The 24,464-nt window shown below is 41.2% G+C and overlaps 2 protein-coding genes across 4 annotated transcripts in view; both read left to right on the plus strand.

Annotated features, from left to right (window-relative positions):
- The window catches only part of furina (furin (paired basic amino acid cleaving enzyme) a), a 94,326-nt gene extending 88,739 nt beyond the window's left edge, over nt 1-5,587 (plus strand). For both annotated transcript variants that reach the window (XM_030414093.1, XM_030414095.1), the window contains exon 16: nt 109-5,587. In XM_030414093.1, the coding sequence (XP_030269953.1) occupies nt 109-716 (608 nt within the window). In that variant the 3' untranslated portion in view covers nt 717-5,587. The remainder of the gene's footprint in view (nt 1-108) is intronic.
- Nucleotides 5,588-7,054: 1,467 nt separating this feature from the next.
- Nucleotides 7,055-24,464, plus strand: fes (FES proto-oncogene, tyrosine kinase). 2 transcript variants are annotated; one of them, XR_003983739.1, is made up of 18 exons: nt 7,055-7,386; nt 8,605-8,778; nt 10,750-10,846; nt 10,962-11,145; nt 12,225-12,362; nt 12,447-12,566; nt 12,740-12,862; nt 16,048-16,243; nt 17,001-17,078; nt 18,129-18,338; nt 18,462-18,584; nt 18,862-18,915; nt 20,352-20,470; nt 20,607-20,701; nt 20,878-21,001; nt 22,827-22,984; nt 23,079-23,242; nt 23,420-23,589. XR_003983739.1 is itself a non-coding variant. In XM_030413459.1 (18 exons), the coding sequence occupies exons 1-18, from the start codon at nt 7,162-7,164 to the stop codon at nt 23,560-23,562; spliced, it is 2,484 nt and encodes an 827-aa protein (XP_030269319.1). In that variant the 3' UTR covers nt 23,563-24,464. The 2 variants fall into 2 exon arrangements, 1 of the variants encoding a protein (XP_030269319.1); XM_030413459.1 differs by having other exon boundaries at nt 7,162-7,386; nt 23,120-23,242; nt 23,420-24,464.

Raw genomic sequence — 24,464 nt, forward strand, 5'->3', positions numbered from 1 at the left:
CATTTCTGTGAGCCTTGACTGTCTCCACAGGAATTCTGGTCCTCTGTTTGTAGTTTGTTGGACTCAAAGGCTGTTTATTTCACTTTTGTTTCTGTGTTTCTGTTACAGAGTGCGACACCGGCTACTACCTCTTTCAGCAGGGCTGTGTGAAAGAATGTCCAGCAGGCTTCTCCGTGGGCTCCCAGCCCCTAAACTACACAGTGGGAAACTCTATTCCACCAGCTTCCGTCCCCGCCTGCCTGCCCTGCCCACCGCCCTGCCTGACCTGCAGCAGCCTCAGCCCTCGGGCCTGCCTGTCCTGCCCCCCTCACAGCTCCCTGGACCCCATATCTGGCACCTGCCTGCACCTTAACCAGTACATGCGTGAGTCCCCCGGCAGCTTCATGGTGGGCCCGGGGAACCCGGGTTCGGATCTGGAGCCAATCTCCCGCCTGCCCATAACCATCGCTGTGCTCAGCTGCATGGCCATCATCGCTACCTTCGCTGGTGTCTTCCTGATGCTACAGCTGCGTTCAGGCGCACTCATTAAGCTGCCCTCTCTGGAAGCTGGTGGCGGCCTCGGGGGCGGCTTCAGCCTTGGGGGAAATAGGGTGGTGTCATACCGCGGCATCCCAACTGTGTGGGGCGATGACGAGGCAAATACAGACTCCGAAAACGAAGAGTTTGACGTCCACAATGAGAGGACTGCCTTTATCAAAACACAAAGTGCTCTTTAATGCCTCCCCACATCCCTCCTTCTCCTGCTTTTAAATCCCTGACCATTTGTCTGATAATTCAGGGCTGTGGTAACTGTCCTTTCACAGTCTTTTCTGGTTTTATCTCTCATCCCTCTGGTTCTGTTTCTGTCTCACCGGGTTTCTCATCTGAGTCCTGCTTCAGGACCTTGACTTCCACTCTGCAGTGGGAGACCTGATGGGAAGCCGCTGTCCCTCAGAGCTCAGGATGGCCCGAGCTTTGCTCTGTTCACACTTGGGCGCATTTCTATTAAACTGGCTCTCTCCCTCCTCTTGCCCTCAATCACTAAGAGTGTCTGTCTGTGCAGAGTCCACTCCCACCTCCAGCTCCTTTTTGTTACAGCAAACAAATGATTATTATTTGCTTTCTTCCTCCTTTTTTCCCCTCTTTCCATCAGTCTCAGTGCAGTAGCCGGACGAGATTGTTGAATGTGAGGAGTAGAGATGCGTGCATGTGTGTGTGAGTGTGTGTGTGTGTGTGTGAGTGAGCACTCATGTTTGTTAGCCTATGTGTGTGTGTACATGAGCGTGAAAATCTGATGAAGAGTGTAGTGCCCTTTATAGAGAAGCTAACGCTGGTCCTGTCACATTTGCTACTTGAACTTAAAAACAGTGACAAAAAATTGCATTATGAGGCATGAAATCGGATTTGGTAACACTGATTCCCTCCAAAGTGTCATTTAGTGACATCAACATCCAAAATCTGTCCCGGAAAGCACCACTTATCTGCAGCGATTCACAGATTTAAAGTGCATTTTAAAAATGCTCAGATCAAAAGCGTAAAGTGGGAAATGTTCAGACACCGACTGGTGACACGCGATTATAAACCATTAGAGAAACAAAACAGACTGAGAGCTTTCTGAATATGTAATGCCGGCTTTTTTTTTTTTTTTTACGATGAGAGAATGAACGGTATTTACCCTAAACTATCCATCTTTCAAACAGTCAGTTGTTGATCTGGGTGTGACTTTAGCTCTTCTGTTGTACACACAATGTGGAAAAAGATCCCTCTCAGCTCTGGCAGAACAAACAGTGAGTCACACCACCAGCAAAGCTTCCTCCAGCTTTTTGGGCTTTAAGATGGACTCTTATTCCAGTTTGGAAACTATAATTTATCCCCCACTCATAAAAGGTTATCCATCAGAAGACACATTTGGAGAAAAAAAACACACACACACACACACACACAGACCACTCGATCAACCCTGAGGCACAATCCTTTCCAGGGATATTTCATTCCTGTGTTTGATGTTCTCACACCCTGCAGCCGAGGTTGTGATGGGACCTGGAACAATATGTGACTGTTGAGCACAAGCACCCTCTCAAAGCATCGAGTGGGTGTTAAGTCACCTGTGATTGATTTCTTGACAGAGCAGAAACAGCAGCGACACATCGATGCTCTCTGTTTTCATTAACATTAAAAACACATGCCTCCTATCATATCGACTTCAACTTTGTGTGTGTGTGTGTGTGTGTGTGTGAGAGAGAGAGAGAGAAATGATTATAGGCCCTTTGAAGTGAAGGTTTCCGCCTTCGTTTCTGCTCTCGTCTTCAAATCTTGAATGCTGTTTAGAAACCCTGCGTCGAGGCTCCGCATCTCATCAGCATCCCTGCACTCACCCTCCAGTCTTCATCAAATCTGAATTTCAGATGATCTCTTCAGTGTTCTTTACAATTAATTACATTCTGAATGATACTGCAGTGACTATTTATTTTTGAGAGATTTTAATCATACCTTTAGGGAAGATTGTTTGAACGTGATTCTTCTCCCGGGCTGGTTATCATCTAAAAAATGCATCATATTATTTAATCCAGAGTAGCCATTTTGAATCCACTGATCCCTTTTTTTTTTTTTTTTTCTACTATGTTGAATTTTTTCTTTTCTTTGCCTGTTCACAAACAGTGGAGCTTGCTGAGAGAGGTTGTCATGGTGATGACATGCATACAATACTGCAGCTGCTCATCCTTTTATCTACCTCTCATATCATTCAGCAAGGGTTCATACATGCTGTTAGAGGAGCTGTTTAGTGATTATAGAGGTCAAATTATAAGTAGGCCAGATATGATAACACGTCTCTGGGGAACGATCGGGGGGGCATAGGCATGTAAGTCAAGTTGATGTTTTTTAGATGAGAAACAAGCAATTGCAATTCAGAAACTGTAAAGCTGCTGTATAAATTCTAGTCTCCTGAAGCTCCTATCGCCCTTTAGGATCAGCGTTCGTAGGCAGGCACATCTGGGCTTTAAAACCTGTTGTTGAAAATACAATGGGTTGAAGGATTTTTCATAGACCTTGTTGGCTGGCGTTTAAGTGCTATATCAACTTAAAATTGTTAAGGGCATTTGTTTCTCTCACCTCTCGGTGGCTCCATCGGGGGAAAGACATTTTTTTTGTGTTATTATAAGTTTATGTCACGGACAATCAAAGTGCTTGTCTTGAGGGTGAGGGTGCACGAGAACATGGAACAAATCGATTTTAATTAAACCACTTTTGTTAGAAAGCCTTCTCAGAAGCTGTTATTATTCGTAAATATGCAGAGCTGAATGTGATTTAAATTGCGTGTTCAGAGAGAAAGAAAAGAGGAGAACAAAGAGTTTCAATCCATAACCTGCCAACATCCTGTTCAAAAGCAGGGAGAAAGATTGGTATGTATGCTCTCTGCTGAGCCAGGAAGCTTAATTCAACTCAGATGGCCAGTGCAGGTGTAGCACATTTGGCTTATCACAGCAGTCTCAGCCAGGAAGCACTAAAATGGATTGGAAAGGAACCCGAGAGTGTGGATTTAGAGAAAGTGCCCTCTGAAGGAACAAATCTAATGTGGCTGCAGAGTAATGAGTGCGTGCTGCATCGCTTTGTGTGATGTACATTAGTGCCTACTGCCATTTAGGCTTTGATTAGCCCCAGTTTAAGGAGGGGCGCTGATTTAAAAAAACGTAATAAATACAGCCTCAGACTTGAGTCGCAGAATCCTATTGACTTCCCAGCTGGGTGTGAATTGTGTAAACAACAGATAATGGGCTAATGCGGCAACGAAATTGCTTCTATCAACATTTCTCTTTAACTCTGGATGCTCAGAATTTGCATTTTGAGAAGAACAATAATGTGGACCAATTTGTCACAATTAGTGTTGATTCATTGATGCTCAGTCTTGTCCCTTCCAAAGGGAATAAATGCTTCCAAAAAAAGAGTGAAGTTTCTCCTTAAGTTCGTCATTTTGGGGTGTTTGCACAAGTTGATGTTGTATTCACTCAGAAAACTTTAAACTGATTAACTTGGAGCGTTGTGCATTCAAGTGTTCAGCTTTTAAGAAAATCATGAATGCAGGCAGCATTAAGTAGCCAATGCCCCCGAAGCACGGGGAGCTGCAGAAAACCATTAGCAGCCATCTCACTCTTTCACTGCGAGGATGTGATGGACACTACACACTAAAAAGAAAAAAAAAAAGAAAAAAGATGTTCTCTGCTTCTCTAATTTTGCCGGAAGCAGCTAGTTATAATAAGGCGGCACACTTAACTGGCACTAAGTGTGAAGACTTTTCATGTAGGAAGTAACAGAGATGTTACACGCAGAAAAAAAGTGCTTTCCAAATTGTCTCCTCTGGCTGTAAAGAAAAGACTCGCTCGTGGGAATAATGGAAGCTTTTTTTTCTTTATTCAGCTGATTTCTTTAACGTGGAGCTCGATGTTGCTTCAGTCCTGCCTTAGGTTGTAGTGTGAAGTGATCGATATGAAGTCGGATGGAGTTAATAGGAGCAATATCTTTGGCATAACCAAAGACAATCATTATAATGCTGTCTGTTTAGTGATGCGACGTGCTGCGTTCAGGTCGTCACAGCCCATTGCCCCCCCCCCTTCATATGTGTGTTTTGTTTGATATCATTCTGTCATCTCTGCCTTCGTTTGATGACCTGCAGTGGCAGCCGGTGTGTTCAGCAGCTGTGGAGGGAGGAGGTAGAATGTATCCCATCTCCATTAACTTTAAGGGCTGAAGCAGACCTGCGTGTGTCCGTGTGTGCACATGCTTGCTCGAGTATAAATGAATACTTTGTGTCGGAGCGGAGGGGTAGCAGCAGTTGGTGGAGCGCCCTCTGTTGACCCCCCCTCGCCTCTCGGCTCCTGGCCTGTGGCTGCACACATTACCTTACAGATTTGTGACCTATGAATAATGTACAAGAATGACTATCTTCACATGGGAAATAACTCTAAAATAAGGCCTATTTTTGTACTATATGAATGGTGCAGTGTAATTTTCTTGTAATTTAAAGATTTTTTTGCTCTTGTTTTTCTCCTTTTTATTTAATTGATGTCAATTATAGATTCTACTAAAATAAAGATCTATGCAAATTTGAATGTGTTATTATTAACTTACATGCACTTAAATATGATGGTTTCATGTAAAAATAGGTTGGTGTACAAAAACTGCACAGTGGTTATAAGATGTACTCAGAATTCTTATTGAAGTTAAATGAACTGAAAGTACCAGAACACTATGTATTATGTTATGAGTAAACATCCTTCATTCAAAAGTGAAAATACTGAAGTTTTATCTGCAGAAAAAGTCCCTGTTACTCGAATGGAACATTACATTAAAGATGCACTATGTAGTTTTGGGGATGCGGATTTTAATCAAAAGAGAAATATCTTCATTTTTATGCCTAAACAAACTAAATAAACAAACTCTCTTCATTTTCATGACTAAATAAACTGAATAAACAAGCTGACCTTACAGTTACAACACAATTTCATACTGTTTTTACTTTGTTTATATGCGGCGGACCTTGCCACCTTTGTAGCTTCAAACAGTGTTCTCTGGATCTTATTTTCCTCTGGGAACAGCTTGTTTAATCGGTTATGGAAAAAATAAATATTTCTGAGTTTGTATGATCAACTTATTAAATATTGTAAACATTAAAGAACCAAGTTTAAATTTTGTCTCCAAATCTACATAGTGCCCCTTTTAGCATACTGTTTGTACTGATTCATCAGTGTGCAAAAAGCTTTATAGTGTCATTGCTGGTTGAGGTTGAGCTAGTTTTGAATATTTTATATACAGTTATGTTACACAGTTGAGTCCACTGGCTTCTAAGCCGAGTATAGAGTCCACACTGTTGGTTTTAAAAATAAATCAGAGGAGTCGTCAGATGATTTATGGAAGAGAAATGAAGAAAAAAACAGTTCTGTTAAAAAAAAATAAAGCTTTGCTTTTCTGTGAACATTTTGTAAAAGACTGGGATATTTTTCCTCAAACATTAAAAAAAAAAAAAAAACTTCTGAAAGGTTTAGAGGAGAAATTGTAGAAACATGACAAGATGTCCTCAAGTACAAAATGTTTTTGATGGTATAATACGAGCACATTTGTAGCACTTGTATTTTACTCGACTACTCATAAGCAAAAATGTTTGGATGCTAGTAGTTTAATCTTTACCAAAGCATTGTTATTTAAAGTAAATCATAGGTTTTTGTTATGAATCTTATTGCAACATTATGTAGAAATTGGCATTTTGTGTGATTTGGCGCCCCCCCAAAACAATGTTATATGTGAAAACTTGTATGTTGAAGTAAATATGTATGTAACGCTGTGATCCGACCCTCTCACTGAAGTTACACTGTGCAGAAACAAGAGTAAAGACTACATGAAATGTAATGGAGTAGAAGTATAACGTTTGTCAACATTATTGCTGCCACTGAACTGAAAGCACATAAAACATTTAATCAATTTGACATTTGGACGCCACTCGGTCTTGTCTGTCCTTTCTAGCCAGTGTATTACCTGACCTAGTCGTCTTTTTTTAGAAACGTACCTAAACATGAAAGCAGACATTTCCTCTGCTGTGTGTCAAACCTTTTTTGAGCTGCTGATGTATGGCTGATGTAATTAAGCCAATGAGTTCACAACTGAGAGGTTACACCTAACACCAACAGTCATAAATACAAGCAATGGTGTGAAACTGAATTCACACTGGGAGAAAGAGAAAAATGACAAGCTCTTTCCATTTTATGTAAAAAACTAAATCAGCCATTGGCACTGACTAGTGTGGTCTAAAGGTGATACATTCACACCCGCAGATAGCTGAAAAAAATAAAAAGTGACCAGTGCTCAAATTAAATAACATCAGACTGTATCTTGTTATGTTGCACAAAGGTTGTTCCTAAATTGAAAGCAAAATTACAATTACAAGAACAACCTTGCTAAAACTGACATGAGGAAGTACTGCCCCACATAGACTCTGCATTTTTTTTTTTTTTTTTTTGCTCACAGGGAAATGAAACTTGTCTGTGGCCACAGAGATATAGCTACTCTTGGTCATCAGCAGCTGCCTCTCAGCCCACGGCTCTCTTTCCGTCCCACTCATGAGAACACAAAGGTGCTCTCAGACTTGCTGCTGAAAACAAATTTCTAGTTGGGGAGAAGAGTTTAAATATTTAGATGGGTTTTGGGGAGGACCTGTGGTGCCCCCAGGCACACACAGCTGTTATGCGGCTGCTGGACTCAGAGCTTCACCTGATGGAGGTTATGAAGAAGTGGATGGGTCAGCGTGCGAAGAGTGAGCGGGAGTTTTCGGTGCAGCTGCATCACATGGCTGCCATAGTAGAGAAACTGGACCGGCCTCAGCTCAGTGCAGGACTGGACTACATCAGCCAGCTCAACAAGGTGAACTCCTATAGATCGTCACTGCAACATGTTTGATCACTGTTGATTGCAGTGAACGAAGGTGCACAGTGACCACAGTATGTGACTTCAGTTTATCTCAAATTAGTTTGAAAAATGTAGGTGAGGTTTAACATGATCACTATGTAAACAATGTATTTGTGTGGCTAACTGAAATAGATTTGTGTTCAACCAAATAGCCAAGCCTTTCAAAATGTATTATTGCCACATAAAGTGCAGATCGACTGAAATAACTGACAATATTATGCACTTGTGTGGGGTCATAATGGAAAAAGTACTTCCCTAATCAGAAGCAATGTGTATTTTTGTAGTGCTTTCATTTTCAGAGCTTTATAAACCACACACATTGACCATCTTTGGATAAAGCACCAAATATATTGTAAACGACACTCCTCTGATTGCTATGGAGTGATTCTGTGCGTTTGGGTGCATGATGATGGTGAAAGAAAGACGAAAAGAAAAGAAAATCGATCAAAGTTGATTTTTCCCTTTAGAATTGAGAGCTGTTTCAGCTTTTTGCTGGAGGGGGTGATACCAATAACCCAGACTAACCTTTTTCCCTGCTGTCACAGTTTAAGCATATTTTATTGTATGAGTATGTTCTCAAAGTTGTCAAGCCCTTAGAGAGCACATACAGTAAACCATCATTATGGTTGTACAATCCTCTAAGTAATAAGACATCTGCATGGCTGCCTGACCACTGTGAAATTCCAATACGTTTAGCCAAAGTTGTGTCATTAGCTCTGAATTGAACCTACATTTGGTTGTATTACCAAATTCTTTCTCAAATTTTTGCAACAATAGATTAGCCTACATTCTTAGAATTTGGCATCCAGTCAAATGAAACATTATTACATATACAGAATTAGGGAGTTTTTTGGGGTCACCAAATATCTACCAATGATAACAAAGGTTGGTTGGTTAGATGATGAAAAAGGGTTTTGTAAAAGAAAACAAATCTAAATGGTGGATAATGGGTGTGGACAACGTGGATACGTGCAGTCGTCAGGTGAAATATAACAACTCGATGGCTCTGTCCATGCCAAGAGCCACTCTTTTTCTTCTGGCCCATGTTCTCTCTCAAATTTAATCAAATCAATTGATTATTGAGACAAACTGTTAACAAAGAAACAAAAGTAACTGATGTCCAGGGTCTCTTAATTGAACTGTCTCCCTGACCTTTGTCCTCCCGTCTGTCAGTCGTGGGGAGTTCTGGTCTCTCAGACCGACTTTCTCAGTCAGGTGATGAAGAAGTGTTCTGAGGATCTGCTGAGCGGTCCGATCAGCAAGCTGACGTTGCTCATCAGAGACAAACAGCAGCTCCGCAAAACCTACTCAGAGCAGTGGAACCTGCTGAAGCAGGAGTTCAGCAAGGTGTGTATGCTAAAACACACGCACACACACCCAAACACATACACACATACACACACACACACACACACCAATTTATGGCTAACCCTAACCTCAACCTTACCTCAACTAATTACCTTAGGTAACAGTAGGAAAACTTGCTTAAACAAAAAGCCGAAACTAAAAGCTAAAAAAATGTCTTGCATTGATTCTTAGAAAAAAATAGTCTTGGTGTTCTGTATGCATGACTGACTACATTAGTTACTGCTTAAACATAGATGTAACAGCAATCTTAAGTATGTACTGGTGTATGCGCTCTAGGTGTCATTTCCTGTCTTCTGTAGCCGTTTGTTACTTTAATATTAGAAGACAAACATTGTCGTGACTAATTTCCGTTAGAGGAAGTGGTTGTTCCCTTGATCACATATATGAATTTATTACAAGCTGAAAATAGGCCTTCAGGAACTGATTTGACAACTAATTCACAGCCATTTTTATTAATAACCCGTCATTGCACATTAAAACTACTGCAGTTTCTGTAAAATTTATTTAATGTTATACAATCAATGAGTAAAGAGGACAGGTCCGTAGTCAAAGTGCCCCAATGCATTCTCCAATAAACTACATTTACCTTGTGATAATAATGTAGACTGTGAAGACCTGAGGCTTGTGTCTCACAGTTACATTAAGTTGTTAGCCTGCTAGCTTGGTGGGATTCTTTATGCACACAACTCTTTTATGGCAAGCACTCACAAGGTTTGAGGAGCGCGTGCGAGCAAATCCAGTTAGCCAGACAACATCATAATAGCATGTGACCACATTAAGCAGCTACCTGGCATCCAGGCATAAATAACTGGCTAGTGTTAGCTGCATGCACGAGTCTATGTCTGTGTGTTATACGTGAGAATCTATATTTAATTGATTTGGTGTATTTTCTCTATAAGCAAGCAGATTGATAATGAAGTGAATTGACTGATGCACTTATTTTAAAAAAGCTGTTACATTTCACTTTTGTACATTGACTTTGTATTTTTAAGAACTGATAGGCCTATACTTAAAAAAAACTGCCATCCACACTTCTTTTGTATCAAATGACTATAATGTTCAAAAAATATGACAGGTGTCAAGTTCACATATAGGACATTGTTCTTTATGCAGAAGTTATTGCTTTAAGCGACAAAATGTGACTTCCTGGAGAAAGAAATTTGATTCTAGAGTCTCATCCCCAGATCATCAAATATTGATGCTCTGGTTTGGCAGCTCGGGTTGGGCGCCAACCCAAGGCGTCAGTATTTGACAACCTGGGGATGAGACTCTACAATCAATTATGTTTCTCCAAGAAGTCACATTTTGTCACTTTTAAAAATCTATTTGCTGATTTTTTTTGAGCGTATCATCTTGGTGTGACAGATGAAAGCTGCAGTGGCAGCTATATAAATAGACAGTCAAATGAAATGAGGTTCAATAGACTGGAAAGAGTGTCTGCAAATGCGTTTTGATGCTATCTCACACTGGAGGCTGCTCGCACTGTTTTTATTACCCAATTACAGTACATCAGGCAAATGATGTGTTCATTTCCAGTGATCCATATTGGGTCGCAGTTTGGCCGTTGAGCGGGCGGTTTGTTTATTTTCATTTTCTCTCTGACTACTTTAGTTTTCTGCGCATGGCTGTGTGGTTGTACAATAGACAGATTTGGTGTTGTGATTGCAACAGAGCAGTGTTTGAACAGATGCTATCAAGCAGACTTTTGAAATATTACCAGCAGAGCAGCACAACAAAGGTCAGATCATTTCCTCTAATGTCTTCTGTCGTGTTTCTTGTTCCTCTGCAGTCAAACATAAAAGGGCCCCTGTGTGTTTCCTGCTTTAAGTTGTGAGTGAGGCAGCTTTTAACCACACAAGTAGCACCTAAGACTAACACTCATCCTTGCACCATATATTTCCCATCTGTTTATGCACTGGTGTGTTTGTATGTATGTTTGCACTGCTTCAGGTGACCCAGACAGAGCTGGAGAGGCTGAAGAGCAGCTACAGACAGGCTGTGAGAGATGCGTCTCAGGCTAAGAGGAAGTACCAGGAGGCAAATAAAGGTGCGGAATCCTGGTGGTACCTACTTCTCTAATCAGGATCGGTTTCAGATTGACGGTTGACTTTAAATCTTGTGATTCTTGCCATTGTGACTTAAAGCTCCTCTTCTGTGTGCAGATAAAGGGCGCGACAAGGTCAAAGAGCGTTACATCAAGGCTTCGATCAAACTCTACGAGCTGCATAACGAGTATGTTCTGTCTGTGCGAGCGGCTCAAGTTTACCACGAGCAGCACTACAGTCACATCCAGCCCGCCCTGCTCAGTGCTCTGCAGACTCTGCAGCAAGAGATGGTCCTCATACTGTAAGATTTACTGTTTACTGTTTCTGTTTGCTGACCTCAGTTTATACACACTTTTTCCTCCGTTGGATTAAAATCCATTTCCAAACATTTTCCACAAACTGTTACAGGCTTTAAACAACCTGCAGATTGTTGTATTCATTCTCCATCAGTGTTCTGTTAACAACATTTGGTCATGCATTGAGAGCACAAGAGGGATTTGGCAGCTTTCCCTTGTTTGTGTATTCAAGACAAATGTGAATATCCCCCCAAAAAAGTCAAAATACTGCTTTCATTAATTATGTAGATGAAAATGGGAAGATAATCTCCTTTCATTACAGGAGCAATTTGTAACAAATGGCCAGAATTTTGTTTTGAAACATTTAAAAAATGAACATTATCGACAGAGAGAGAAGAAACCAAGTCAGAGTCGTCCATGTACTGTGTTGCAGAGATGTCTCCTGAAGTTAGCATGCTAACAGGCAAGCCCTCTTCCTGTCCCCTAATACCACTTTGTACTGCAAGAGGTGTTAGTCTGATAGACCCCCTAGTTTCAACTGAGAGATGTAAAAGCCGCAAGTTGTCCATTTAGTCTAATTGTCTTCTAATTATCAAGTTTTCCCTCCATAACCTCAGAAATACTGCTTATTCATAGTGAGTAACAAAGTTGTTGTGATGAATCAGTATGGGCCTTATATGGTGGTCGTACCATCAAATTAGTCATTCTCCCATAATAATTCTTAATACATATGGTGTGTTCTAACATAACACAAAACTGCAAGTGTTTTAAGTGAACAAATAACTCTAAATGAAGTCTTTGCGACCCAGAAAAGGGGCCCACATTCTCAACTGAGGTCTGCTCATAACTAATTCAGCAGTAGAACCTTTGTGGGTTAATACATGTCAACCTACTAGTGAATTAGTTATGAGTTAGACAGAATGAGTTATTTGGGGAAATTCTTAGGTTCTGTTTTGGAAAAAAGTGTAAAATGTTCTTTCTTTGTGGTTTGAATAAGGCTAAAACTTGCAAAGATGTTCTTTGAAATCACTGAACATGCATTTTTATATTATTCTGCTTTGCCCCTCCCTGACTGCTGAACCAGTAAGGAGGTTCTGCAGGAGTATTTCGACATCTCCACTCTTCTCCATCATGAGGTGGTGCGAATCCACAGGGAGATATCGTCTGCTGTGACGGCCATCGATCCTCAGAGCGAGTATGAGAGCTTCATCCACCAGAACAGGTAGGCTGCGCAAAAACCTCACCTCGGATGAAAACAGTGCAATCAAGCTGCAGAGCAAGTGACATTGTGCGTTTGTGTTTGGAGGTCTGTCGGGGAGATTCCTGCTTGTGCAGAGTTTGATTGCAGCCTTCTGGAGGACACCGAGCGACTGAATCCCAGAGAGATTGAACTGAACGACCTCACGCTTGAGACAATACAGCACAAGTGAGAACAAACAACGCAATCTCATCCAGATGACTAAACTCCAATTTCCTTTTTTTAATGTTTGAAGTACCTCCTCCTTATTCTCTCTGTTCTTTTTACGCCCTATTTCCCTGACTGTTTTGCATCAGTTACTTCCTCTCCTCACATTATTTCCTCTTGCCTTCTTCTCCCAGACTGACTGCAGTGGAGGAGGAGCTGCTCGATCTGGCTCGAACTCTGGGCTCCCAGCAGACCTCGGTGGAGCAGCTGGAGCTGGAGCTGGAGGCAGAGCAGGAAGGTGTGAAGAAGGGCCAGAGGTGAGCCGACCACAGACTGGAATCAGTGATGCTCTGATGTTATATTCAAAGGTTAAAGAGGAGGTTTCACAATTTAAGCACAAAGTGTTGAGTAGATGTGGAGTCAAATTACTGCAGTTTTCCTCTGCGGTCAGTCCTTCCTATCAGGAGAGTTCAATGTGCTCTTGGCTGGGCAGCAGCTAATAACCCCTGTGGTCTCAGGAGGCTGTAAGTGCTTTATAAATTATAATACAGCAATATGGTAAGAGTTATGGAGCTTGATTCCCTCATTTGTCTCGGTTGATGAGGCTGTCGGAAGGTGTTAGAGGTTTACAGTCCTGTGGGAGTGATGGAGTCATTAGCATCTCCTGGAGAACAAAAGGGAAACAATGTGTTTATTTGCAAAAAAGTGATGCCTTTTAGGAACAGCTGGGGAGCACATATGGTGCCGGTGGTGCTAGAGAGGTGAGTGGAGGTGATTCTACCGTTTGGTTTGTATTTTGAAGAAACACTTTGTAAATTTACAGTGACATGTTGTATGACGATGACATCGTTTGACCTCCTGTAAGACTAAGTCTGCTCGCTTCTTCCTTCTCACCATGACTTTGAATTCATGTTGAGGGTTTTCTTTGATAAAGTTTAGTGTTTTAACAGAGATGGACTACTTTTACCTGTGGTGTTACTGCTGTCGCTAAGTGGGTGTTAGCAACATTGCTACTGCTAGCGTCCTGGCTACTGTCCAAAGCAAAAAGAAAAAGTAAGATTCCTAATTTGATCTCAAAACCCTGATCTCAGTGCTGTAAAAATGGAGAGTAAAAGACTGGTTGTCTTAAAAAATAGGCAGGTTTTGTTACTTACTGACAGTGTTGGGAAGATTACTTTGGAAATGTAGTTGGTTACAATTACAAGTTACCCTGTTGAAAATGTAATAGTAGTGTAACTATTTCAATTACTTTCTCAAAGTAATGTAACTAATTACATTTGATTACATTATGATTACTTTTCTTAATTTTGAATGAAATCTCTCAACTGCTAACCATTTTCACATTTTAAGACCTATAGTGTGATAAACCTTTCAGTTCAAAGGTTTAACCATATGTTATGAGTCTGACATTAGGCCTGTACTGCGAAGGAGGCTCACTTTCTCACTAAATGGAGCGACAACGGGCTGATTTCAGCCAAGAGGAGCAGGTTGTTTTAATGGAGAGAGTATGAGCAATACAAAAAAGCCTGATCACAGCCTGAAGCAACAGTGTTGCTGCAAATATGACAAGAGGAGGCTGATTTTAATTTCTGACAACTCTACATTGAGCTGCTTTTAAATATGAAGCTTTAGAGCAGCAGCAACTGTTGTTTTAAACTGTGTTTTATATTGTTTTCATATATTTCACTGATCGCAATTATAAAATGCCAGTGTGTGTTTTATTGAAAGCGAGGCTGGGTGTGCGTATGAAAATAGGTTACAGTGGGTTTTTTAGGTGCTGTAGCTACAAGCAAATCTCATGTTGTCTCTGTACAAAGACCTTTTTAAATGTGAGAAAACAGAGTAGACTACTCAAGATTTGCGTTTGGGCAACACATAACAGGCGAAACAATTAATGTATTCATGGCCACATTAAGTTAAATTATCTGTCCTGCTGCGAGCGCACAACTTATTTCAGTGGTGACTGACTGTATATAAAAGTAAATAGGCTATAGCCTAATAAATGACCTCCTGACACGAATCGGATCAACAGCTGAGCAGGCTGCCGCCGTGCGGTTTGTCGGTTGAGTCGAATGGCACATGACCAGACAGAGCCAATCACAAGCGTCAGTTTTGGCAGGAGTATGTTGATATGAAAAAAACTAAAAACAAACATGAATCCAGGGGGGCGAAAAACTATTTGATAAATCCGAGCTTTTGCGGCGATTTTTCAAATGTAACTTCAGTAGTAATCATTGAAATTTCCGAAAGCAACTGTAATTTAATTACATATTTTCTCCCAGTAATGTAACGGATTACAATTACGTACATTTTGTAATTAAATTACGTAACGTCGTTACATGTAATTCGTTACTCCCCAACACTGCTTACTGATCTAGTAGAAAGAAGATATCAGATATCACCATTGAGTGAATGTCTTTCTCTGCCCTGCTCTTCTCCTTCTTTTGCCTCCTCCATCAGTGAGGTTATTTGTTTCCATAGTTATTCCAGTTGTTCCACCATTACCTGGGAGTGGCGACCGGGAAAAACAATGCCTCAATGTCTTGGTTGCAAATTTGCAGACGTGCTTCATTTGTGCCGTAAATTCAGTGTCTGCTGCCAGTTTTAAATCTGATTAATCTTTAAAGGATTGTTGGCAAGTGATAGCATGTTAGTCTACACAAAACTGTTCTTTACAATCGAGACTTGTCATGAAACCATGGATTAAAAAATGTCTTTCTCTAAACACTGCTTGTATGCATTGTCCTCAATATTCTAGACATTTTGGGAAATGTGCACCTTTTCGTCATAGGTGAGTTGTCCAAAAACTCTCTTTTTAGAGAACTCTGGGTACACAAACAATGTTCTTAATGCTCGTGTTCATGTGTGATCTGATGATACTACGAGCAAAGTTTCATGTTGTGTCAAGTCCTTCTTAGTGTTAAAAAATAGCAAGTTTGATGCTATCGCTAATTTGCCCCGAGCACTCCCATTGAAAATGAGTTTGACCTGAAAACAAAAATACGGTAAATCTTAAAAGTGCCTCTTTCCTCATAATTATGCTTTCACACAAAGGTTTGACTCATATACATTCGCAAAAAAAGCCGGGTTGCATTTTGACGAGAGTTTCACTTTCATTTGGAAGTGACAGGAGCCATGAAAAATGTTCAAGCAAGCTCTCTAACAGGTTAATCCAGCCATGCACTTACTTCCCTGTTCTGTTGAAGCGTGTGTTTATCAGCTGTAAAGATCTGGCAAGACTCCTGGGACGTTACTGGTCTTAAATCCAGTACGAAGGCTGACTAAGCTGCCGCTAGCGAAACCTTCTTCTTGATTTGCATTAGTCAGTCGGAAGCATCTGCAAAGCTATTCATACAGACAGCCTTTTTATTGACATCTCTGCGGTCTTCTTTCTGTCTATTTGTGTCACTTGTGTTGTTTTATTGACTTTTTCAACCCTTGTGTTGCTCACACTGAAAAGGTCCAACTCGAAAAATGATTTTCCTTCCCTGACTGTGTCCAGGGTCTACCAGTTCAGTAAGAGACATGCGATGGAGGAGTGTCGGCAGCAGGTCGCCTTGTCTCTGGGCTTGAGAGCCAAGCTGGAGGTGCAGAGGCTTCTTCTGAAGGAGAAACTGGACAAGCTGGGCTCCAGAGAGCCTCCGTCAGCTCTGAAGCTGGAACCAGACAGCGTCTCACTTTCATCCAACACAAGCATTGTATGTTATCTCTGGCAGAGTCTTTCCTTCCTTTGTCCTTTTTTTAGCTCTTATAATTATTAGTTCTGTCTGTCAGCCAGGGTTAAAGAAGCGTTTTGCATACTGACTCAGAAAACAAGCCAAGCTTAGACGAAGAAAATATATCATGTTGGATCGTGGAAAATGGTATCAAAATGGATCATGGTTGCATCTATTCACAGTAAAATTAAGTTTTTTTCCTGCACTTCAATTTTGTGATATTTGGTCTTGTGGACATTCAAAGTGAAGTCAGTGCTGTTAAAGCCAAAGCCAAGTTGAGTGTCTTCATAAACAGGCTATATTTTACTAAAGCAACAATGATTTTGAATATTTATATGTTTTTATTTGATTATCATTTCTTATCTAAGAAGAACAGGGAAAGAGCTGTGATCTTCTCACCCCCTTATTAGCAGCCCTGGCTGTAGAGTCCCGTTTGTTTTTGTCAAGTCGAGTTCAAAGTCACTGATACTCAAAAATGAATCATATCCAACTTATATGACCAAACCATTCCTTTTTTCATTTTTTAAAGCAGGTATACTTGTAACACACAAACTTCAATTAATAAGTTAACCCATACCCTGCATTATTTACCACAGAACAACTCTTTGTATTTGGTCCCACTCACTGAACATAGTATCAAATAATCCGGTAATAGTCTTGCAAAGCCTTTCAAGTGTTTTTAGCCAGTTCTTATCCATCGTTATTGACTAACGGGATGTGCTCTGGATCATTCTTTCAGGACCACGGTCAACCCTCTCCCAAGCTCCTCATGGATGGAATCAAAAATCTGACTGTCCTTTTTAAACCCAGATGTGAGGTGGGTGAAACACTGAATCTAAATCAAGACCTGATTACTACACACAGACTGGCATCACAGTAAACAGACTGCACAATATTTATTTGTCAGTATGTTGCTGGAGGACATTTTAAAAGGAAGGACGCTTGTTGCAGTTGAAGGACGCTTCCCCTTCTGCACATTCCCACCACCCGCCTTTAATTTGAACTGCAGTGCCTGTTTTTGTGCGCTCACACCTCTCACTGCACAACAAACAATTTATCATATCATGGAGGAAGTGGCAGAGTTCTCTCAGGAACATGATCTTTTTTCTGGGTATTGTGCTCCTGAAGGCATCATTGGACTTATTGAGGTCAGCCTTGTCGGTCACTTCACTACTTTCGAAATTGTGTCTGACCTGAAACTAAGTTTACTTCTTCAGCAGGCAGTTTACATTTCACTGTTTTATCATTGCTGACAGACACACACACACACACACACACACGCACACACACAGCCAGGATCCATCCGGCCGTGCTGCACATAAACTCTCAACAGGAAAAAAAGGCCTGGTGCAGTCAGTCTTTAAAAGATAAGTTCAACCCAAAGTGAAAATTCAATCATTATCTCATCACTCCCAGCCTGATGGAAAGTCTGGTGATGTTCTGTAATCCACAAAACATTTTTGGAGATTCACGGCAACACAGTGTCCTCATAAAGAACTGAAATAACCAGGTTCTTGTTTCAAAACATAAAACAAATAGATAGATAATGGAAGTGCTTATCCTTTAAGTTTTAAATCTGTTAGAGGGACTAAAACAACTGTATAAAAAATCACCGTATGCACGGTAACAAATCCTCTTGAGGAAATTAGATTTTCCTATATATAACACGCTAGACTTGCCTACATTATGTGCTGCTACTCTTTTATGTGTGAACCACTTCTCACAAACTCCTTGGAGGCATGGAAGGTGTTTCAGTTAGGCTTTAAAATGTAACAGACATCTCTTTGAAGAATATTCACATAATCTCTGCAGAATCAGTTTAAAATCTATCCTCCGCCACTGTGCTTTTCTCTCTTCCTGCCTCCAGGTGCTTCCGGTCCTCACCCCCGTGCAGGATCCGGATCGTCCTCTGGGGCAGCAGGACTGGTACCACGGAGCCATTCCCAGACTGGAGGTCCAGCAGCTGCTGAAGAATGATGGAGACTTCTTGGTGAGGAAGAGTCAGGAGAAGCAGGGTTATGTGCTCTCCGTGCAGTGGGATGGAGCCAACAAGCACTTCCTCATTCAGAACACGGATGTACGTAAATCTGCTCATTGGAACCGAACGCAATTTTTTCATTATGTCGTCAAGCCATTTCTCCTTCCTGCGTGCATTGCACATCATTCACCGCTGCAAATGCTTTTCCATGTGTGTCAGTAGAATCTGTACCGTCTGGATGGAGAGAGCTTCCACAGCATCCCTCAGCTGATCCATCATCTACTATCAACGCGACAACACATCACAAAGAGGTCTGACATAGTGCTGAAGAAGCCAGTGCTGAAGGTACAGCTGCAACACACACACACACGACTCTAAAAATGAGCACTCACTCACTCTTCTTTTTTCTGTGTGTAAGTTATGCTTTCTCACAGTAGTCCAGAGATTAAATAGATTATTTTAACAGAATTGCTGCTGTTAAAGTGTTTGATAGTCAATACACATGAGCACATATGCAAATCTGAAATTGCTCTTGACCCGTCTTTTTTCTCTCCCTTGCTGGTCTCACATTTTAAAACAGCACTAATTTGTGTTTCTTATCATTCATTTTCAACCCCATTAGGACAAGTGGGCCCTTGAACATGACGATGTAATCTTGGGACACCTCATTGGACGGGTGGGTGAACTTAACATCTATTGACAGAAATTGAGAAGTGAAGAGAAAAAAAATGTTTAAATATGTTTTCATTCATTGCTTTTTATTATGCAATTAATGAGGTATTTGATGTTTTTTCATTTTTTTCTCTGTCCTTCAGTGTTTGGGTTCTTGCGTATGTAAAAGATCTTGAAATTTAAAAAGGTTGGTCAGCACCAACAGAAGCTCCTCTCTCCGACACAAAACACTGCTCCTCAAACACCCCATCAGTATGCTCACTTTTAATTGATTTTGTGACATCACACTATGTCACCATGTCACACATTTGCATAATTTATGCCTAGTGGTTAGTTTGGAACATACCAATTGATTTAGCATGTGTGAGCTGACCAATCATAGAAGACTGGCTATTCAAGAGGAGGGATTTAGAGGAGATTTAATCAGTGCGTTTACATGACACTCAAGAAAACCGAATTACTGTGTTAGTCCGACTATGATCGGATCTTTAAGATGCATGTATACACCTTAGTCTGACCGGATTGGATTTCTCATAGTCGAATTAAAGCACCCAGATTATTCGATTGATAGTCGCATTACTCCTGCATGTATACGTTCCAGCGGATCGGATTGGATTTTGTGTTCTGTGCAGGCGCGAGTTTTTTTCCCCGGGGCCGTGAGCCGGAAGTAGACGGATGGCGGCGGCAGCATTTTTCCTCCGAAATCACTGCAAGAAAGAGCGCCATTGTGCATCTAGTTTGTGTAATTATCATGTACACCATATACGAAATGTACAAAGATGTAGCTTCATCTCGCTCTTCGTACGCCATCTTTCTTGAATGCCGAGGCAGCTGGTGACGTAATGAGGTCAGCCGGAGGTGGCTCCGTCACCACTAGTTGAAATGGACACAGCGCCACCTAGTGTACCGGGGTATGACATGCTCCGGACAGTAATCCGATTTTCTCTCCGGCATGTATACTCGGATAATTGCAGTTGTCTGGTTGAGTAGCATAGTCGAACTATGACTGTAATCCGACTAAGCTGTGCATGTAAACGCACTGACTGATTTACAGACTACGGATTAAATAACATGACAGCTCTGGAGACCTTACTGACATATTTTCAAGTCTGTCCAAACATACCCACACAGACATTGAAGGAGTTACTTTTCATTGTAAGGGTTTCAAACTTTTAAGAAAAAAAGAGGAGAAGAAATAAAGCTTAAATTATCTCAAGAGGAGATCTCTGTGAGCAGAAAACACCAGGTACTACAAGGCATTTTTAACTGGCAATGAAACATCAGTCTCATTTGATACTGATCCTGTGACTTGCATTCTGATATATTTCCATTCTTAAAAGTGGTTACAATTAATGTACAAGCTTATTTCCCTTTATAGTTCATAAAGGATAATTGTTACCGTAAATGTAACTGTATCATGTTGGTGTTCGCACGGCACAGGGTAACTTTGGAGAAGTGTACAGTGGCCATCTACGCTCTGATAACACTCCTGTAGCTGTGAAATCCTGTAAAGAGAACTTGGCCCCAGAGCACAAGAGTAAATTCTTGATGGAAGCCAGGTAAGTCCACACACACGCATGCACGTGCGCACACACACACACACACACACACACACACACACGCACACACACACACACACACACACACACACACACACACACACACACACACACACTCCTCTCCTGTGCTGTCCAGGATCTTGAAGCAGTACGACCATCCGAACGTTGTGAGGCTGATCGGCGTGTGCACTCAGAAACAGCCCATCTACATCATCATGGAGCTTATTCGAGGTAAATTTGACCTTGTTGGACCTTTCTATCTCTCGGCTTGTTTACCTGACAGCTTCACGCGTTATTGTACCATTATTGCTTCCCGACTTTGATCCTCCATCATCACGCTGTCTATTGTGTGTGTGTGTGTGTGTGTGTGTGTGTGTGTGTGTCTTTGTGTCTACACATTTCACAAGGTGGTGATTTTCTAACCTACTTGCGGAATGAAAGTCACAGTCTGACGCCTAAGATGTTGGTCAAAATGACAGAAAACGTAGCGTCTGGCATGGAGTACCTGGAGAGCAAGAAGTGTATTCACAGGTTAGTCAATCAATCAATAAATATGTGTAGACCCTTATAAAGTGAGGCTGCTAGATCTGTTTTTCTCAATCCATCATGCCAGGCTTCAAGCTTAGCGCTGGCATTGAACCAATCAGTGTCCTTTAGGACCTACTGACAGCTGCAGCCGTGGTTTAGATGTGATGTTTGACAGCAACAATGGAACTTTGATTTACCAACTGGCTCAGCTGCTGGTTGCGCTCTACTTCTGTTGATCTGATAGATGGTGGTAGACAGATGGTTCGTCCAATCGGACAGTTTCCAGTTTATTTTCATTTTTAAAAATTCCACTAAATAGAAATGGTTTGCAAACTATAATGAAACAGGAGTCAATGGTAGAAATTTGTGGTATAAACTGTGTTAACTTAATATCCTGCCAGTGACACAGCTAAGCTAACGACTTTTCTAACTGACTGTTGTTAGCTGTTAGCAGCAGCTAGTTAGCTGTTCGGGGCTAGCTAACAGATAGTTACTTTGGAGAATTTTCCCAACAACCAGTTTGCTCAACCATTTATCATTTTTTCTAATGAAATTGTGTGCAATGATGCCAGAAGGAAGAACACAGAACAAGAGAAAGAGGACCCTGCTGGAAAAAACAGCATAGACTAGCATGATTTCCATGGTGGTTTTTCCTGCAGGGGACTGACAAGTAAACGGTTAGCTCACAAGCTTTATGTGTTCACCACCAGCCTGGCCAGAAGTCACTAGTAATGAGCCACTGGTGATGAAGCATGAATGATGCATGTGATGCAAATCGGCTAATGCAGGAGCCATTTTACTGCTCTGCTTAAAGTAACACTTCGCTCAATATTAAAAATATATTTCTAGCCTCAGGATTATTGTATTTTTGCACACTGTTTTACAACAAGTGAATGTTTAATTGTTAACAAAACAAAACAAAAAATAGAACACTGGAAGATATCAAAGACATAACAACACTCCAAATATCATCTTTAGCTCAGAGGACAGAGCACATTACATCCAGATCCCTCTGAACTGTGAGGAGGGTCTAAGGCTAAGGCCACTGTGAATTTAACACATAGAAACATTTAAAACACAGCAGCAATGTGGGTTTGACAAAAAAATTATTAGTTGAATATTAAACCATGTTAATTTCAATGTATGATGTAGTTTCTACAAGAGCTGCACAAGCTGCAGGCAAATGGATCTCAAAGCATTTTGCAGAACATAATAAAATTATAATTTACTTCCCTAACATTCACTTCACCTAAACTAAACTGCACTTAACTCACAACACTTCCCCATAATGTTACTGTAACAGTGAAGCAGTTGAAAGAAAATGAGAGAAGATTCCTTACACACCTACTCGTTTAGAGGAAGCTGGAAATGACCTAAAGTCAGCCAGTGGAGCAGTGGGCTTGCCACATCTCGCTATATGACAAAACCCAACAGCTACTTGTTTGTGAAAACACTGTGAATGATGGAATTCTGTTCAGTATTTTCAGTGTTTTTGGGCATCTGCTGTCGATTGGGGGTGATGGTGGTGCTGTGGGTGATGCCTGAGTGGAGGCTGTGGGTGCTCTGGCGCTGACATGACGTTGTGACACCCGGCTCATTACAGCAGCACAGTTGGATTTGCCCGGTGGGGACGGATCAGAGTGGGCTGCTCAGCCTGTAACGCTGCATGTCAAACTGCCTCACATGCAACATCAGAGACATGACAAGAACGCCTGTTTTCGCTCTCCGTTTAATCCTGTCTGTTCCTGCCTCTTTTACATCCATTTTTCATCAGCCTCTGCATACATCCCACTTACATCTCTCCCTCTGTCTTGTCTTTTTTTCAAAGGGACCTGGCAGCGAGAAACTGTCTGGTTGCAGAGCATAACGTGGTGAAGATCAGTGACTTTGGGATGTCCCGTCAGCAAGATGATGGCGTGTACTCTACAGAGGGAGGACTCAGACAGATCCCTGTCAAATGGACAGCTCCTGAAGCCCTGAACTATGGTATGTCACAACTTCCACTGCCCTGCAGTCACAGCTAGAACAATTTTTGCTCTTTCTCTCTGCCAACAGTCAATTAAAAACTGACAAAGCCCAGTCTGTGCCCTTGTCAATGCTGCCCCCTGGTGGCGATTTCAGGTCGTTATACCACACAGAGTGATGTGTGGAGCTTTGGTGTTTTACTGTGGGAGACCTTCTCCATGGGAATGACGCCCTACACAAGCATGACCAACCAACAGACACGAGACGAGGTGGAGAGAGGTAAAGACTCATATCAGACCCTCAGAGATAAGTCGTGAATATGTTTGAGTCCAGAATTTTGAGAAAAATGTTGCCCACTGATTCTGACACTAAAACCTTTTTTGAATTCCAGATGTTTCAAACAAATATGCCAAGCATGTCTCAGCACTTATATTGAATGTCTGTGATGTGTTTCAGGATACCGCATGCCTGCTCCACACAGCTGCCCAGTGGAAATCTCCAGGATTATGAACAACTGCTGGCAGTACGACCCCAAAAACAGACCTTCTTTCAAGAAACTCCGGACTGAGCTCAGCGCCATATACAATAAAATTGTATAATCCAAACTTGTTGACTGGACATGAACCGTAGACTAAATGTTTTTTTCTGTACTTTTGAGTGTTTGCGATTTTTCATTGTTTTCATAATTTTTTTTCTGAGAGAAAAGATTGAAACAGATCTCCAGCAGACAGACAAATTGAAAACCAATTGAAGAAAATAGGATGTCTCTTGTTTTCGAGACAAACTTGGAAAGAGAAAGAGTTTTGCGGACTTGTCAGGCGACCACACGATGGCAGCATTCTTGTTTGTTCGCTTCCTGCCCTGTTTGTCTGCTTTTCAGTGCTCCCTCTTCTAAGATAAGACGGTTATCTTCAACACATCTGTCTCCTGTGAGACGGCATATTTTTGTGACACTGTAAACACAACATTCTGTACTGTATGCTATTACCATTAGTGTTGCAATGTATCACCCATGTCTGTCTTGAGATGTGTTAAACTGACACATCCTCCTAAATAGTGTAGAGGCAGCACACACATTGGGTTTGGCCCGGCAAAGTCTTGTTGGGCGTTTGTGTTTTTTTTATTTCCGTTTTTTTAGGATCCAGCTGAAGTATTACTATTTTTTATAAAAGACAGGCCTATTGGCCCTGTCTCTTGACTGTTTTTGCACATGATGTAAACTTAAAGCAGGTATAATGTACATTTGATGATTGAACTTTGTTATTTATGATGATTTATGATGAGGACTCTTCACTCCCCTTCAGCTCTTTAGAGTTACAGAATGTTTTAACTCATTGTTTTGGTTTTATGACCTGCAGGGGTGGAAGTAACTAATTACAGCTACCCAGATAAGAGTGTTAAAGTCATTTTGTGCTTTCACTAGCATTTTTCTGTCCGTCATTTTACTTGTGCTTAAAGAGAACTCCGCCAATGTTACACATTAAAGTGTGTTCACAGGTGA

This window comes from Sparus aurata, chromosome 4 (assembly GCF_900880675.1).
Source record: "Sparus aurata chromosome 4, fSpaAur1.1, whole genome shotgun sequence".
NCBI classification, from domain to species: Eukaryota; Metazoa; Chordata; class Actinopteri; order Spariformes; family Sparidae; genus Sparus; species Sparus aurata.

Excerpts from the sequence above, each read along its gene's own strand:
- fes (XM_030413459.1), top strand. The coding sequence starts at position 7,162 with ATGGGTTTTGGGGAGGACCTGTGGTGCCCCCAGGCACACACAGCTGTT. Across the intron at positions 16,244-17,000 it reads TTTCATCCAACACAAGCATT|GACCACGGTCAACCCTCTCC; the intron begins GTATGTTATCTC and ends TCATTCTTTCAG. Across the intron at positions 18,916-20,351 it reads TGGGACACCTCATTGGACGG|GGTAACTTTGGAGAAGTGTA; the intron begins GTGGGTGAACTT and ends CGCACGGCACAG.